General features: G+C 44.3%; 1 protein-coding gene across 3 annotated transcripts in view; it reads right to left on the reverse strand.

The window, feature by feature from the left end:
• ERBB4 (erb-b2 receptor tyrosine kinase 4) overlaps positions 1-11,562 on the reverse strand; it is a 374,576-nt gene extending 363,014 nt beyond the window's left edge. For 2 of the 3 annotated variants that reach the window (XM_017829493.1, XM_017829494.1), the window contains exon 1: positions 11,408-11,557. In XM_017829493.1, coding sequence (XP_017684982.1) covers positions 11,408-11,464 — 57 coding nt within the window. In that variant the 5' untranslated portion in view covers positions 11,465-11,557. Of the gene's footprint in view, positions 1-11,407 lie in introns of all 3 variants that reach the window. The other variant, XM_017829495.1, reaches the window with a different exon arrangement.
• Positions 11,563-16,361: the final 4,799 nt, after the last annotated feature.

Genomic DNA, 16,361 nt, shown 5'->3' on the forward strand with positions numbered 1-16,361 from the left:
TTTTAATAGGTTTCCCTATTTTAGGCAAGGTAGGATGTGCTCACGAGAACATCACACAAATGTGACAGGAATGCAGGGAGGACACAGGTTTGCAGTTGCCTTTTCTTTTTCATTAATCATCTCCTCAGCTTTTAACTTACAGGAGCCTTTTCCAAATAACCTGAAGATAACTAAGATTGCACAGCAGATGAAACACCAACATGGGTAACCCATCTGCAGAGTGCACTTCCTCTCTTCTTCCTTTTACCTGAAAGTTCACCAAACTCCAAAGAAATTAAAAGCAGTATTTCAAAAAAATGACAGCAATCTATAAGACCTATTAGGTCAGATTTTTCACACCATATCAAAGTAAGACATCTTGTTACAATGGATATATTTTCTGCTAGTTGATCACTCAGCAGGTCTGAAAGAAATCCAGTAACATCTTTTGCTTCCGAAGAGGTTGCTCCACACTTTTGCAGAGACAGGCGTTAATTCCCTGATATCCAGTAGAGATTTTGCTTTCTTAGGCCTTCACTCTGCACCACACACTTTTGAGGGATAAACTGTCATTATCATTCCTGAGGCATGTATTGCACAGGTTGTTGGTTTTGGTTTACAGAATATAAAAAAAGGAGATTGCATATCTCAAGCTCCCCTGTTTGGAGGCAGCAACACACCTGCAGGCAGCCATGGGTGTCATTGGGTTTCCTTGTCAGTTTGCCAGGTTGTGCCCTGCAGCAAGACACAGATGCTTCCACCATCACCACCATTATCCAAAATTAAAGACCAATTTATAATATTGTACAGGTTTTTTTGCTGGCACTTCAGAATCTGAATCCGTGCAAAACATCAGAAATCAAAATAGGTGGTGACATCAAGCTCTGACCACCATTCAAACTCTTGGACCACTTGGCTACATCTCTCTCATCATGGTCAAACTGAACAGCATTTACTTTGAGGGTCTCATCTCCACCTTGTGCTCATTAAGGTTGTTTTCTTAAAGCATGAGCATAAACTCTGGTAAAAAAATGCATTTTTGGCATAACTTCTCTTTTCAGTGAACAACATTAAGCTATTGACATAATTTTTCCTGCACAAGACAGTGCAGCTTTGTCAAAATGAGCATGATATTTCTACCTTGCCTTTTGACATTTTCAAGTTTATTATGTTCAGACACTACCTCAGAGCACTTCATTCTTTCTCTCTGGTAGGACTAATGACCACTAAAGTGTGAAAAGAAACACTGTGTGCTATTCAATACAGCATGCAGGACTGTTACCCTTTTACTTAACTTCAAACATGAGTACCAGTTGATGAAACCAATTGTGCTTAACCACCTGTGGAAATACTGCCTTGAACATGATCCTCATACTTGACTCTTTAACCAAAACCTTCTGATTCCACTTTTCCATCCTATTCCCTGCTGGCCAGCTCCAGTCTCTCTGGCTCCTGAGAGCAGCCCCACACAATGGAGCAGCTTTCACCAACACACATCCTTGAAACCCTCCCTTGACATGTTCTTTTTGAGGCAGATGGTCATGAAGGCCAACTTCTCCCCTCTCCCAGCCATCCTGGGCACCTACACAGGATGTCTGTGTGACATGTGGGGCTGCAACGTGGGGCCAGTGCTGGTATCAGGTTTGAGGTGGGAGCTGCTCTTGCTGAATGCTGCAATCTGCACAATTGTGCTGACATTTCTGAACTATAAAAGCCCTCCGGCAGGCATCTACAGAGGAAACCTTTAAAATTGATCCAGTTTAGCACAAAAACTGTTGGCTAAGCTTCAATCCACCCCTCTGCTCCTCCACCCCTTGACACAGCTTACAGCAAAAGACTTTGCTTTCCTTTTCATATGGATTTTAACAGCAATTCAAGACCATTGATCCAGGACTCTGAGTCAGTGTATTACAATGCAAGATTATTCAGCTCTCTAACAGTCAGTTTGTCTAATTTCAGTTTATTCCATAGTAAAGTGGGATTGGAAAGAGGGAAGGCCAGAGGAAAAATTGGCCACATATCACCTAAATGCTCAGACAAACAGGAGAATGTTACTGAAAGTATAACACACTTCCACTTGCCATAGGCTGCCATACCACAGGTACATATGTAGCTATATCTCTCTCTATACCTCATCTGTGCCTCCCAACTCCAGTCTCTGTTCCACTGAAGGATTAGAGAGCAGACAAAGAAGAGAATAAATAAGGCTTAAATAAAGCAAAGCTTTCAGTGAACAGAGTGAAGAAGGTGGAGTTCATGCCATCTCCTAGGTGAGGTTAAGACTTGAGACCTCATTATACTCACCATTTACACCACATAACCTTTCTTTCTATGACTGGAAGAAAACTACTCATTTGCTTTACCACCTAACAAATCTATTTATAATTTAAAAGCATTTGCAACTACGGGTTTTTTTCTGTTGGTTAGTTTAGCTTTACTCCATTGTTTGCTTTTCTCCAGCTTCAATTAGGCCAGCATTTCCAAAGGCATCGGTAGGGGAGAGGTTTACATTTACAAGAGTCAGATCATTAACAACATAAGGTGGTTGAAAGAGAGGGTATAATTGGTTTCATTGGCCTAGAGGGAAGATCAGCTTCGAAGAGAAACAACATCTAATTAAGAAAGTTTGCACTGTTTTATTTTTAGTGATGTCCTCCCCTCCACTACCAGCGTTTTTATAGCACTCATCACAGCAACTTCTAGGTTCTGGCTTAGCCACACATATTTTGTAGACACACAGGGATCAGATTCCTTAATGGACAGACAGAAGGAAGAGTTTGATGAGGCACTAAACAATCGGAAAAGAAATAAATTGACAGTATGTATTTAATAAAAAAAATAAAATTTAACAAGCCTAGACAGTTGTTTTTGTTCATGTTAAATATTTGACTCTGGGTGTGTATTTTTGTTGGTGGCTAAGATTCAGGGTGCCAGGACCAGCTGGAAAGCAAAAGCAGTTTGTCAGACACTTGGCTGGCCATGCATAGGCAAAGGCAGGTCATCCAGTGCATAAGTGAGGTGATAGTGCTGGTCCAGGAGCTACCCTGGATCACCATGGGAAGGGAAGCAATGATCCCTACTTCCTGAGCACATTTTTGGTACTAGAGTCTTTTACACCTCATAATCTCCCAGCAAGGGGGCTGGAAAGTTGGTGGCAATTCTGTTGAACGGCAAACATCACTTGCAGCCATGGCTGGCCCAAGCAGGAGCACTCCCACACTGTGCATCCCATGCCCACCTGGGCACCCCTGCAGGACCCAAAAGCTACCAGAAAGGCTCATGAGGTTCAGCAGGACCAGTGAGAAGGACAGACCCCCTCCTCACATCACAAGGAGGACTGGGGCAGACCCTGGGCATGGGGGAGTCACCCCATATCACCTCCCCAGTGCTCTGCTCTGCCTAACCAAGGGCAGCTTTGCTGCAACCATGAAAATGGGATAGCGAGTGAAAAGGATATTACTGATCTCGAGCATGTGCGTGGGTCTGGGTTACTCTGAATAATTTAAGTCAGGTTTCTTTTATCTCTCTCCTGCTCCAGACTTGCTACCACTGCCTTGCACATGAATCAGACAGGCTTCCCAGGCAGTTGGAGATGTGGTACCTCCCATAAAACAGGAGCTGAAAGGGAAATGCTAAAAGACAAATTAAAGAGACTCCTTAATCATCCTGGATTATTCAAATCTTGACCTCTTATCTCCCCATGATACAGCTGAAGGATGCTCCCCTAAACCAAGGACACACAGGCAAAGGCTGCAGGAGAGCTGGGCTCTCCTGTAGGCCACTGCCAACAATGAGAAGAGGGAAAGCAAGCCCCATGTTGGGATCCATGCCCACGTCCACCCAGAGCTCTGGCAGGGGAGCCTCTCAGAATGCCCCATTCATGAGCACGGGGGTGCTGTTCAGTGAAGGGCTGACTGCCAACACCTACTCCTCTCTCCATGCAGATGATGGCATGTGTTTTATACAACAAATCAATCACAGGGACATGATCACAAAGGAATGTAGCCACCAGTTTCAGCAGCACTCACAAGAGCAGCTCTGCAGCAGGTGGGATGTGAGGAGCTGCCCAGCACCATCCCAGGCTATCCTGGAAAAGGGCATCATCTGCAGCCCTCCTCTATTACAACCTTCTCCAAAAAAGTGCTGCCTGGGGAGTTACATAGCATCCAGCAGACACAGACACCAAGGGTCACTTCAGAGTCCATCACTGTACCAAAACAGGAACCTGCATTTCCACAGCACCCAACTCTCCTTCTAAACAGAAGTGATTATTTCAAACTGTGTCTTTCATACAAAGCCACCAAAAATAATTGCTAAATTAATGGGGCAATAGCTAATTTACATATATTTGGTTACAGCTTGGCAAACCCAGCTTGAGGATTAATTGTATATTAATTCTCTTCTATGTTTGTTTTGCTGAAGCTACAAATTTCATTCAAGTATAAGAGCACTGCTTGCAGAATCTCATCTCAGTTGAAAGCAAAGCCCAATCCAATGCAGAGCTGATCTGGGCTGCTTGGTGCTGTTGCATTGGTGGTAGGGGGGGAAAAGAGTAGGGAAAAAGGTTGTGCAAGTGGGTTTTTCTGTTTATTTTAGGAAGAGGAGGTTGGTGTTGTGTACGGAAGAGAACAGAGTCTTGCAGACCACTTATTCTACGTGTTGCAATGCTCAGGACAGCTATAAAAATAAAAGAATAAGGCTGTCGGGAGCGTAAAACCAGGGTTAAAATCCGGCTGTTGGGAACTAATGAAAGCACTGGCTGTGTGGAAAGACAAAGCTGTCAGGTCTGTAAATGTCAAAAAAGTCTCAGCAAGAGCCAAAGAGGAATAGCCGAGTGGTGAGAGGCTCTGTCACAGCAGGGCAAGAGGGGTGTGGGAGGTGGCAGGGGGCTCAGGGTCATCCCTCGATGTTCTGCAGCTCCACCGAGGTCTGGTGGCACAGTCAGGGCACAGGGACACCACAGCAGGGCAGCTGTCTGCCACATGGGATTGTTTGTGTCCCCAGGTAGGGAGTGTGGCCAGGCACAAGGAAGAAATCCTGGCAGAAAGGCAGGGAGGAGGCAGATGAGGGGCTGGAGGCTGCACAGGCAGCTTTTCATAGAATCATAAAACTGTTTAGGTTGGAAAAAACCTTTAAGATCATCAGGTCCAACCATGAACCCAGATTTCAGTGGAGAAGGAAGGGGAGGTGTGAGCAGGGACCCTACGCTGCTGAATTGCATCCAGCAGCAGCAGCAGCCACAGGCTTAGACTAGAGGCCTTGGCAGGGGCCTGAAGTGACCAGTTAATGTTCTGTATCTACAAAAAATGGCTTGAAACCAAGATAGGCTGTTGAAAACAGGGTTTTGAGCATCCAAGAAAGGAAAGCACAGGGGCCTCTAAGGGCAGTCTGTGGAGTTACAAGGACATACCTGCATTACAGACACCTGACTGGGACAGCACAAGAGAGCAGACACTGTGGAGATGCGTGTGATCTCTTCTCAGTGTAACATGAGGGGGATAAGCAACTGAAGCACAAAAATAACGTAACACCTCTAAAGACGTTTAGGTCAGAAAGTGCTGGATGGCTTTTAACTACTAGCTGAGAGGCCCTGGGAGTGGTGGGTTTGGGAAGGAGCTGGGTAACGTTATGATAGGGACTACATGGAGTGTGATATTTGTCAAGATAAAGGGATGAGGGCAATGGGAACACCAATTACTGCAACAGCACCTGGCACTCAGCTACTCACTGTGGCTACAGCACTTCATTACCCTCTTCTGAGCAAGGACAGGCCTAGGAGACCACGCAAATCTGTGCCATTCCCTACCTCAGCAATCCAAACTTCCTAGCCATTTTGAGATCAGTTTACACCACTGTAACTATTTTAAGCTACTAATTCTACAGTAGCAATGGGAAATGGCAGAAGAAGCTGTTCTTCTGGAGAAGAGCTTTTTGCACACATGCTTTTTGCAGTTAGCCTTTGCTCCCATTCCACCCTCCAACTTTGGGATCCGGCTCACTTTAAACTTGGCTCAGGTTCACCCTGCACAGCTGGCAGCTGATCACAGCCTGTGTAACACATTTTGTCCACGACAGAAGCATGGCCTGGCATGTCACCAGTGTCTTGTAACCCATCCAGCACAGCAGTTGTATTCATTGCTGTGAGTACAGGATGCTCTACCCAGGTTCACACAGCAAGCTGGAGGTGTCCTCTTTCCACATGGATTTGTGTGGCATGCACAGGCCTGACCCTCACACCGCTGCTGGCACACCATCCAGCTCTTTGTGTTTTGTTTTTTAACAGGTAAGGTCCTGGGAGGGCAATTACAAACACATAAATACATGTACTTGATTTCCAGCTCTGTAATTACCTGGGGGCCACTTTGCCTTTTGCCAGCCAAGAATAAAACACATGCTGGCAAGTGATGCAACTCACTGTGCAACAAATGCTACAGAGCCACTTTGCCCAGCAACCCTCCCCAAAATCCCTCTGCTGGGGTAGGGCCAGACTGCAATGCTTTCCTGCCACTGCTAGGGAAAACTCCCCTCCACAGAGACACAGCCACTCCACAGCCTGTCCTTCAGGGAACTTCTGATAGGCACAACACTCCACATCCCACTTCCTTTCTGCTGAGCTGGGACCTTACTGAAGCCTATCAGATGGGCACTAAGATACCATTTTGCTGCAGAAGGGGATGCAGAGCTGTGCTGCCAGGCCCTGGGGAGCCACACACATCATCACAGTGATCTGCCAAGTGAACTGGACAAGGCAATACCCTTCTGTCTCTGTGCTCCCCTTCCCGATTTGTCTGTTGAGACTGCAGACTCCCTCTGTGCCAACATCTCCACTCTGCTCTGCTGCCAGAGCTTTCAAAAGGGTCTGCTTAGCCCTGTTTTGCTATAAAAGACCAAAAAGCCTTAAAAAAAAAAATTAGTTATGGTTTTTTTAATCAGAAGCAGTTCTGAATGCCACAGGGCCAGGCAGCATAGTTTGCAACCAGCTCTTCCTGTGGGTGCTCTGGCAGTCCTCCACCCTCGAAGGGGTCTGTCTCACCAAAACTTCCTCCAAGAATACCACACAACCAGAAACAAAAAAATATAAATCCCAAATCACCAAATCCCATCTGCCACACAGAGTCTAAATGTGACTATAAGTGCTAAGTTTGGGCCAGCCCAGGTTCTCACCGAGCACAGGGTAACATGTGCTGACAGAGGGAAGATGGGACTCTACATCTCTGCAGTAACTGCAGCAGCTGTAAAGCTGCCCACTATGAAATGCCCACCCTGTTAAATGGTAGGCAGGCAGCTGCCACTGTAGCTGTGCCTGAGGGTGCTACACGAGGACCACTGAGGTAAATGAAAAATGGATTTATAAAGAAAGCAGTGCAAGATCATTTTTGAAGGCTGTTGATTGCAGTTAGAAATAAGTTTCATAATCATTTGGGAGAGTTATGGCAGGGAACAGCACAGAACTTTGGTCATGTCTTCAAAAATAAACAATCTGAATTGGTTAAATAGAATTCAGGCACAAGAAGACAATTTAGTGACTGTCAATTACTAAAAGACAGGGAATTAGTCAAAGATAACTCTCATTTAGCAAATATGTTTAAGAGAACAGGAGTGCTTGCAGAAGATTGTTTTGTGATACACTAATTGTGTATTTTATTTCTAAAATTGAATATGGAGATGTTTTTAAGAAATATGAACTGCCCTCAATACTAACTGTCAGCTTTACCAAGTGAAACTATAATAGGTTCCTACTTCTGAAACCAAACAGTCGCTTGCAATATGAACGATCTGAGTGCACTATCTGAGCTTGTCTCAAGATTTTTTTTCTCAAGTCCAAAGCAGGGAAGGAAATCTCAGCTCACTCAAGACACGAGCCAGCTCAACCAGCTTATCTAGAGCAAATCTTTACAGAGCAAATCCTAGTGTAGAAGCCTGGCCCGTGCGACTGGTTAAAGGATGCTGGGGGGTTGGGAAGCAGTGGGAGATGGAGCCTGACCCCTTCCCACTGTCACTGCTGCCTTGCTGGGTAAGCCTGGACACATGACAGGGACAAGAGAGCTCTAAGGGCCTGACTTCCACCCAATTATTTGTCCTGCCCAGTTCAATCATGCTCTTAGAAACAAAAAGTGCCTTTCCATACTGCAGCATTTTCGCCAGTGGTGAACCCACCTTGGCCAGGATAGGGAGGTGGGACTCCAACAGCCGTGTGCTGCATTAACCTAAGCCTCATTTCATTGCCAAAGCTGGCAGAAGTAGGACTTGAATAATCCCTTTGTACATTCTCTGTGGTTACCTTAAGCCTAAAATGAATGACAAAGAAAGATGGCTATCAGCCCGGGGTCAGAAACATCTTGCCTTACTCAACACTTATGCTTAGACAAAACTTTTCCTCTGCGCTTCCTACTGAGTGCTCCTTTCCTCTGTCATGACTCCCACATTGTGGCCACACTGCAGGGAAGCACCAAGTAGCAGTGACAGAGCTGATGGAGCTGGAGGGCAGCACATAGAGACCACAAGTTCATATTGCAATTGCTCACCCCTGCTTTGGCCACCCACAGCCAAGTAATACCAAGACTGCAACACAACCAGAAAGTCAAATAAAACACATTAAATAAACACAGAAGATTTGTAGTCCTGTTCTGCATACATACAAGAATGCTAGGAAAAAAACCACTGGTACATGCAATCCTTTCTTACAGAAATGAAGCTCTTCATGGTCTCAAAGCCATGCACTAGCTGGCAGGCCTGGAAGTTTAAGGGGCTGAGCACTTCAATCAGGTGACAGACAGCCCCTTTTAGTCTTAATCAGCAGATATCCAGAGAGCTAACTCATAGACATAAAGCAAATCAACTTAGGGAATAAATGTCTAAATAAATATGAGAGATGCAATGCTGATCTTTAATGTTCCTCTGAAGGGTAAATAAAATTATGGGGTTTTTTCACTTCAATTCATTTATGCTATTTGTTTATTACTGCATGATAAAAAAGGCTCAGCGCGTCCTCGCTGGGTCTTCCCTCTGTCCTGGAGTGAGAGGCTGCCCAGCTAAGCTGAGCACTAAGGAGAAGGCAGGTGAGCACACAGAGCCATGGTACTCATCAGCTGGGCACGCAGAAAACCCAGGGATGCTCCAACACCTGAAGTTCTTTTTGTGGAGGAAGAGGGCAATTACTGTAACAGAGACTAAAAACCTAGAGCAGGCTGAAAGAGCATCATCTTGCACAACAAGTTGACCATATTTAAGTCTGAGAGAGACAATCAGCCTTTCTCCTAGTTATCTCCCATCTGCCACCTTCATTTGGCCATTAAAACCATTTTTAATATGATAAAACAAGTAATACTGCTTAACTAATGAATGTTGAATTATTAGTGTAAATGCGCCAACATTTATTTATTTATTTGCCTCCCCAAGAACATGTTCTCCTCTGTTTGGTTTTCTACTTTAATGACTACAATTTATCATATTAACTAGACTTCCATTTTGCTGAGTTTTGTTTAAAGTTCTGCTTTTTTTTTGCTGAGACATCTGTGAGAGGGCAGATGCAGGTAAGAGAAGCAATAAAACTAATAAAACAGTGATAGTAGCTGTCACCAAAAAGCACAAGTGCCCAAACCACCTTCATTTACTACACATGGCCCTTCCTTCTTGTTCCCATTTGCTGATTTTACTGCTGTCTTTCCACCAATATTTTACTCTGCTTATAGCAGCTCTCCACAAGGAATGTTAATTCCCTAATTTCCAAATAATTTGCTTTCCCTACCTACCAGCAGGCAGCATAACAAAGAAGGGAAGCCACAGTGGAAGAATTGTCTGTTATGAATTTGAGCCATGCACGATGGCCCAGTCAGGGGTTTCGGGAGGCATCTGAAACTGCAGCAGTGCCTGAATCAGTGCAGGGACCCTGCCCTCGCAGGAGGCATCTATCTGCCACCTGTCTAATGCGGTGGGAAACGCTGGTCCAGCTGCACCAAGTCTGTATCTATTTCAGAGCACAAGCATATGTGTTTTCTCCACCTGTCACAACTGTGAAATGTATAGATAGCATTTACTTCCGAGGCATTCATCGCTCAAATTAACAAGCAACCTGTTAGTCTGAGTGCAATTAGCACCCCAAACTTTATTCCAGACGTATCTGGTAGCTGAATTTTGCTTGTAGAATCTTTTAGCAGCCTGGTGTACACTTAAGAGTAAAAATAGGCCAATGCATAGAATGACAGTGCTGTGAAATCCCCAACAAATTCCATGTGAAGCAAAGCTAAACACGCTGCTGGGGAGTTGGTTTTGCCCTTGTTAGAACCCATAGTGGAAAATTCACATTTTTACAAACTGGAATTGAGCACTTAGTTCACCCGAGACCCAGCAAACTGAATGACTGAGTGTAACCCAACCTGCTGAGGCTGACTTCCGCTGCCTTCTCCTGCTGCCAGATTTAAACTCCATCGCTCCCGCTACGTGCTTTTTATGAAAATGCCATTTACATACAGACATGCATCTTGCAATGCGACATCAGCATTCTGCAGAAGTACAGGAGAGTGATACCATGTGATATGAGCAGTGTAAACCCTTATCTGTGTCACAGCTGAACTTCTGTTGGAGAGTACAATCAGCACAGACGGCAATAACACTCTTGTGGGGTGCCTGGCTACTGTGGCCCTCAGACCTGCACACCAGTTCTTCCATGTGTGCAGCGATCTCAGATGCCTACCTGGATCACTTCTTTACTGGGATATTTCTTCAAACATAATTAGCTTTGAAATGTCAAATAACAATGGGCTTAAATTCTTTTAATTTGGCATTCACCTTTCCCTCCTCGTGGTTGCTAGCACAGTAACAGGGAATGTACAAACCACACCAAAATGTTCCTTCATAAACCCAAAAGCATGACATTTACTCAAAATTTGTTGTAAAGAGGACTGAGGGAGTGTGTAATCCAGGCTCCATAGTGGCAGGACAGTCTTTATCTATTAGAGATTTCCCCTGGATGCTGAAGACTTAATTAGGTTGATAACTCCAGTCTCATACAATCACAACGCTCCACAAACATTGTTAGCTTGTCTGACAATCAGTCCATATCTGGCATTTTCTTAGGATTAGCTTCTCCAAGCCTCCAGTGGTTACCTGCACAATTCTCTGACCTTCCCAAGCTCCACCTTACCTGTTCCGTACCTGCGGGCAGTACACAGTGAGAGACCTGCAAGATGACACCTTTCTGTGCAGTGTCACGGCTTTCTCCCCCAAAACCTGGTTAAATCTAAATAACTCAGAGCACTTGTCACAACACTGACATTGTTCTTGTTCTCTCCACATCCCTGACATTTTATCATCCTGTTATATCACACTGGACCTGGTGGGAAGGACACCTGCCCTTCTCCAGCCCAGCACCCATAGCTGCTCCCCTAAACACAGAAGGCAGAGAGAAGGAAAACAGAAGTTTGCTTACCCTCAGGAAGGAGAGGTCTCTGTTGTGCTCGATGCTGGTGATCTCCAGGTTGCCCATAACTACCTCGCAGTTCTCATAGTACTTGCGCAGGGCTCGATACTGCTGCTCCAGGTCAGACAGGGAGCTCAGCTTGTTCTCGGTGCCAGCACACACTGCAAGAAATCACAGGACAAACAATCAGGATGAGTGTGGGAGAGGGGCACAGGAGCAGAGAAGGAAATATAGTTTGTATACAGCAATACAGGCAATCGCAACAAACACCCCTGCACAAATTACTTGAATATCAGCAGTAGAGATGGGAAGGTACAAATATGATCTGTGATCATCTCAGCAATTTAAACACATCTCACCAAATGGGATGAAATGCTGTTATTTACCATCAAATGCAGAAATGCAGGAAAAGTGCAAAATCATTTGGCCTGAGCACCTAAAGGGTCAAACCCAGGTCTCACCAGATCCCTACCAGTCCTGCCAGTGACAGCATCAGACACTGGACAGAGACCCTCCAATCTCAGACTGAAGGATGTAAGGCTGGAGAGACCTGTGCAGCCAAGCTGACCTGGATAATTCAACTTTTTCCCTATTCTGAACAGTCTGTTGGACAAGCCGAGAGCAACTTGACCAGATTTATATCCAACACTGGTTTCCTCATCACTTTCTTTAACACCCCAGTTCTTCCCAGCTTTATGCAACCCATAAATAATAAACAGGAGAAAGACAATAGTGACAAACACATTCAGTCCCAGGCTGAATGTACAGCAGAGATGTGTTGGATAAGCACAGAAATACCATCTTAACACAGTTTTCAAAGGATGACCTTTAATATTATACTACTCTGTTCTGCATTTTGAAGCCGAGTTCAAAGCTACCACAGAATCCCAGCTCAGCTCAGTCCACTAGTCTGTCACACATCATACAATGACCAAATAAATGAGGGAAAGAAACACAGAAGTAGCATTTTAGAATAGCAGCTTTTCATGCAGTGTTCAGCCTGTCGGGTCTGCGACGCTGCCTAAATGGTCAAGCGTGGGGCTGGGCTGGTTTGGAGTTTTTTTTGCTCTTACTTTTCCTATTAATCAACAGCTTGTGGGTTGTTCTTAACTGTGAGTAAATTAATCTGAGTACATCAAAACTTTTGAAATGGGCATTATATTATGCAAAACAGGAGCCTCACCAGAATAGCACTTCTGGAGCCATTCCCATTCCTGGATTAGATCAATACAAACAAAACTCTCCATGACTGGAGGCATAATCAGTAAAATTGATGAAAATATGCACTTCTGAATGATGCAGGTCCTTTTATAAATATCAAAAGTAATTAGGTTTTGGAGTAGTGCTATTATTATTGACTGTTTGCTTACTACATCCCCCAATCCCCCCCCCCTTTTTTTTTAATAGAAATGGGAACAATTCTCATCTCTGTTCCCACTGTGGTCTCTCTGCTGCAGAGCAATCTGCTCTCATGCCAGGGCAAGTCGAGCTTCAAGCAGCCTCTTGGCAAAGGGCTTCTGGAGGCAGGCAGAAACCCATGAACTGCTCAAAGTTTACTCCCAAGGAAACTCCCTCTGCCCTAAAAATGGCAGCAGAAATCTGTTCCTGCTGAACTGTAACTCCCCACCGGGGAGGGCAAGCAAGGGCTGGTTTCATTGCAAACCATTCATAGGACAAAGGCTCGATCAGATCGTTTTTGGGTTCTGTGTTTCTGATGGCTAAACACAGACCAAAGCTGAGCAGGCACTGCAAAGGTTTCTTCTCCAAATACACATTTGATCTACTAACCAAAGTAAAAACGGTAATATTATTTTATTTCTCTCTATGATCTACTAATAGTAAAATTTCAAAGTTCTCACTAAATTTAAAAACTTGAAATATTTTACATACATTCATTATACTGCATTGAAGAAAAAACTGCTTGGTTTGCTCAGGTTCTAAAATAACAACTACCTCCTCATTTGCTTAATTTAAACCACAAACATTCCCATTCTGAATATTTTCTGGTAAAACTTTACTAATTAAAGCAAACTATATCTAAATAAGAGTTTATTTATAATATTTTTAATAGCCATTTTGATGGAAAGACATGGTCAAACTGGGACCTCACATAGCTTTGTTGTACTGGAAATACCTGGAAGGATTAACCACTGCTACTAGGAGACAGCACATCTTTCTTTTTGAAATACAAAGCCCTGTCCTAGCTCATATTTACAGTTTTATTCAGAACAACCTCGAGACCTGCCCCACAAGCCTGGCCACCCTTCAGGGAGACACACACCTGGCCCTGCCAGTGCATCTGAAAATGCACTACCAACTACAAAATGGGTTTGTTTGCTTCTTCTTTAAACACAGCAGCATCTATAACAACAACACTGACCATGTTTCCAGGCAGATAAGTATTATTCTGTCTTAAGGCTCCCAAGGACTAATAAATAATTTCTGTTCCATTTTGCAATCGGTGCTAAGGATCAACATAGCTCAGAAAACAATTCCAGCAGCTCAGCTAATAAAGCTATATACTGCAACACTGGTATTGCGTGTTGCACACCCATTAAACGTTTCCTGAAAGCTAATGCAGCCATTTGTTTGCTGTGAGGAGGCAGAACACCTGGGGCTGGCTCTTGCAAGAGGATTCAGCGGGGGTGAAGCCAGCCCAGATGTGAAACTACGAGTTTTCTTCAGCTGAGATTAATTTTGTACAACCAAATCACTGCAGTAACTACTCCCAGCTATGGAAATCAATTCTTTTTGGATAAATAAAACCTTTAAAGCAAATTTAAAATAAATCATGCTGATCCTTCAAATTTTTCTCCTAGTAATTCAAGCACTTAATGTCTGTCTTAAAAAAAGCAGTCCCCTCTAGTCCTCTGTTACACAGAACACCTCATTGTGCCAGCTCAGACCTGGGCCTTTACTGCCTGCCCAATACGTGGCAAAACGTCTATGGAACCAAGCTCCTCCCAGCCTGCTCTGCCACAAAATTTTGGAAACCAGGGAAAGTCACTGCCTGGGGTCAGTCCTCCCAAACCATTGCATGACCTGGCCTGGCTTTTGCAGCTCTGGGCTGACTAGAATGGTCATCTCCCCTCAACAACAACAACAAAATTGGGTTACAAATTGGCTCAAATCAAGTCACATACCAAAAGTGATTATCCTACATCGACTGCAGGGTGTTGAAGTGCATGTTTTTTTCCATCAGTACCCAACCAGCAGAGCAGTTGATGCCAAAACAGTACTCGGAGTGGGAGAGAGCCCCGACCAGCAGAACAAACTGAAGTCCCAAAGTAAATGTGGGTATAACCATGGATCATTAATAATCCATTATTACAATAAGTCATTAAACAGTTTCAGCTTTACAACGTATTTTTTGACGCATCTGATAATTATGCCACATTCAAAATACGAAAGAGGAAACTATGAAAGTATTTAAGAAAAGCGGGTAAGATAATTCATCACTGGCAGGGGGAAGGGCTGGGACAGAACCTCACATCCTTTGCAGGGAGTCCTTTAAGACAGAGAGATTACATCTCCTTTTGGCAAGTTTTTTAAGGTAAATTACAACTAACAGGGTAAAAAGGCACTCCTGCCATGACGGAGAAATGCTGCTGCTACAGACAATCAAAGGTGCTCCAGCTTGCCCACAGATGCCACAGGGAGCCAAACCTGGAAGGGACACAGGCCAGAAAGCAGGCTGTGAACTGGTAGTTAACAAGTTTTATGCCCCATTTTGAGCCACATGTGGCAATTTCCAGCCGCTCCACAGCACAAATAATTGTTCTGGGTCTGATTTGCCAAGGTAATTAAAAAGCACTAAAGTGACCACATTCAAAGTGGGAGCTGAGCAGGAGTCACACAGGATTCCCAGTCCCTCTGTCCCTGAGCTCAACACGGAGCACAAACATATCCCACTCATCTTCCTGGCTCATCTCTTAAAACAGCAAGAGGCATTTATGTGTTGTAGAAGCTCTTTAAAATTAAGTGCCAAAATAATATATATTTGCAGGGATGTTCCAGCTGTATATCGGCATAAACACGAGCACGACAAAACGTAATTCCTTGTCATGCCATGCAAAACCACTATGATCTATATTTCATAAACTCTCTTCGAAGCACTTTGTTGTATATTGTATTATTTTATATAGCCCCAGAAACCGATGAGCGGCAAGAAAATAAAGGTTGTGTGCTTTAACTGTTCCTGCAGCACAACCTTTCCTGGTTAATAAAAAATACTCACTCCCTGACTCTAACAGAGGGCAAGGAGTAGCAGCTTAAGATGTGCTGCCAGCCTGCAGCTTTTCTCACTGGTGAGAATCTCTGGGCACATACACTCTGACCTGCTCAGGAGGCCTTACGGAGGCATCTCCATGAGGAAAACGCATCAGTGCTTGTTTCAATGCACACCCAGGAAAATCAGATGCCCCCTTATGTTTTCTCCAAGTCTGGGGGGGGGATGGGGAACTTCAGTCTGACAGTCTGTACCAGGTCACCAGTGTGCCATGAAGCTCTCAAACACATCATTCCAGCAACACACGCTTTGCCGTTCCTGCTCTTTCCACGTTCTGCAAAGCCTCACAGAGAGCACCTGTGCAGACACACTCACCACTAATGTTATCCCAAAGTTGTAGGACATGCACCTTCCCATCTGGGAAGCCTCAAAAAAGCAGTGACTGCGACTGGCCAGGCTGCCAAGCCTGTGGGCGCTTCTCATCTACACCCCAAACATGGGAAATTTTGGGTGGGCGCAGGAGCAAAGCACTGCTTGGCCATCACAAAAGTGAATTTCAGGCATTACTCTCACATTCATACTTAATGTTCAGTTGTTTACTTATTACCAGCTACATAAAGTGACAGTTTCAGCTCCTAATGGTCCCAATTACAGCAGTAATAATCATCTGTATTGAACTGAATTCATGTTTTTCATCAATATTCATGCACATGACTTGGAAATTAATTTCCCATT

This window comes from Lepidothrix coronata, unplaced genomic scaffold (genome assembly GCF_001604755.1).
Source record: "Lepidothrix coronata isolate B3197 unplaced genomic scaffold, Lepidothrix_coronata-1.0 Scaffold165, whole genome shotgun sequence".
NCBI lineage: Eukaryota > Metazoa > Chordata > Aves > Passeriformes > Pipridae > Lepidothrix > Lepidothrix coronata.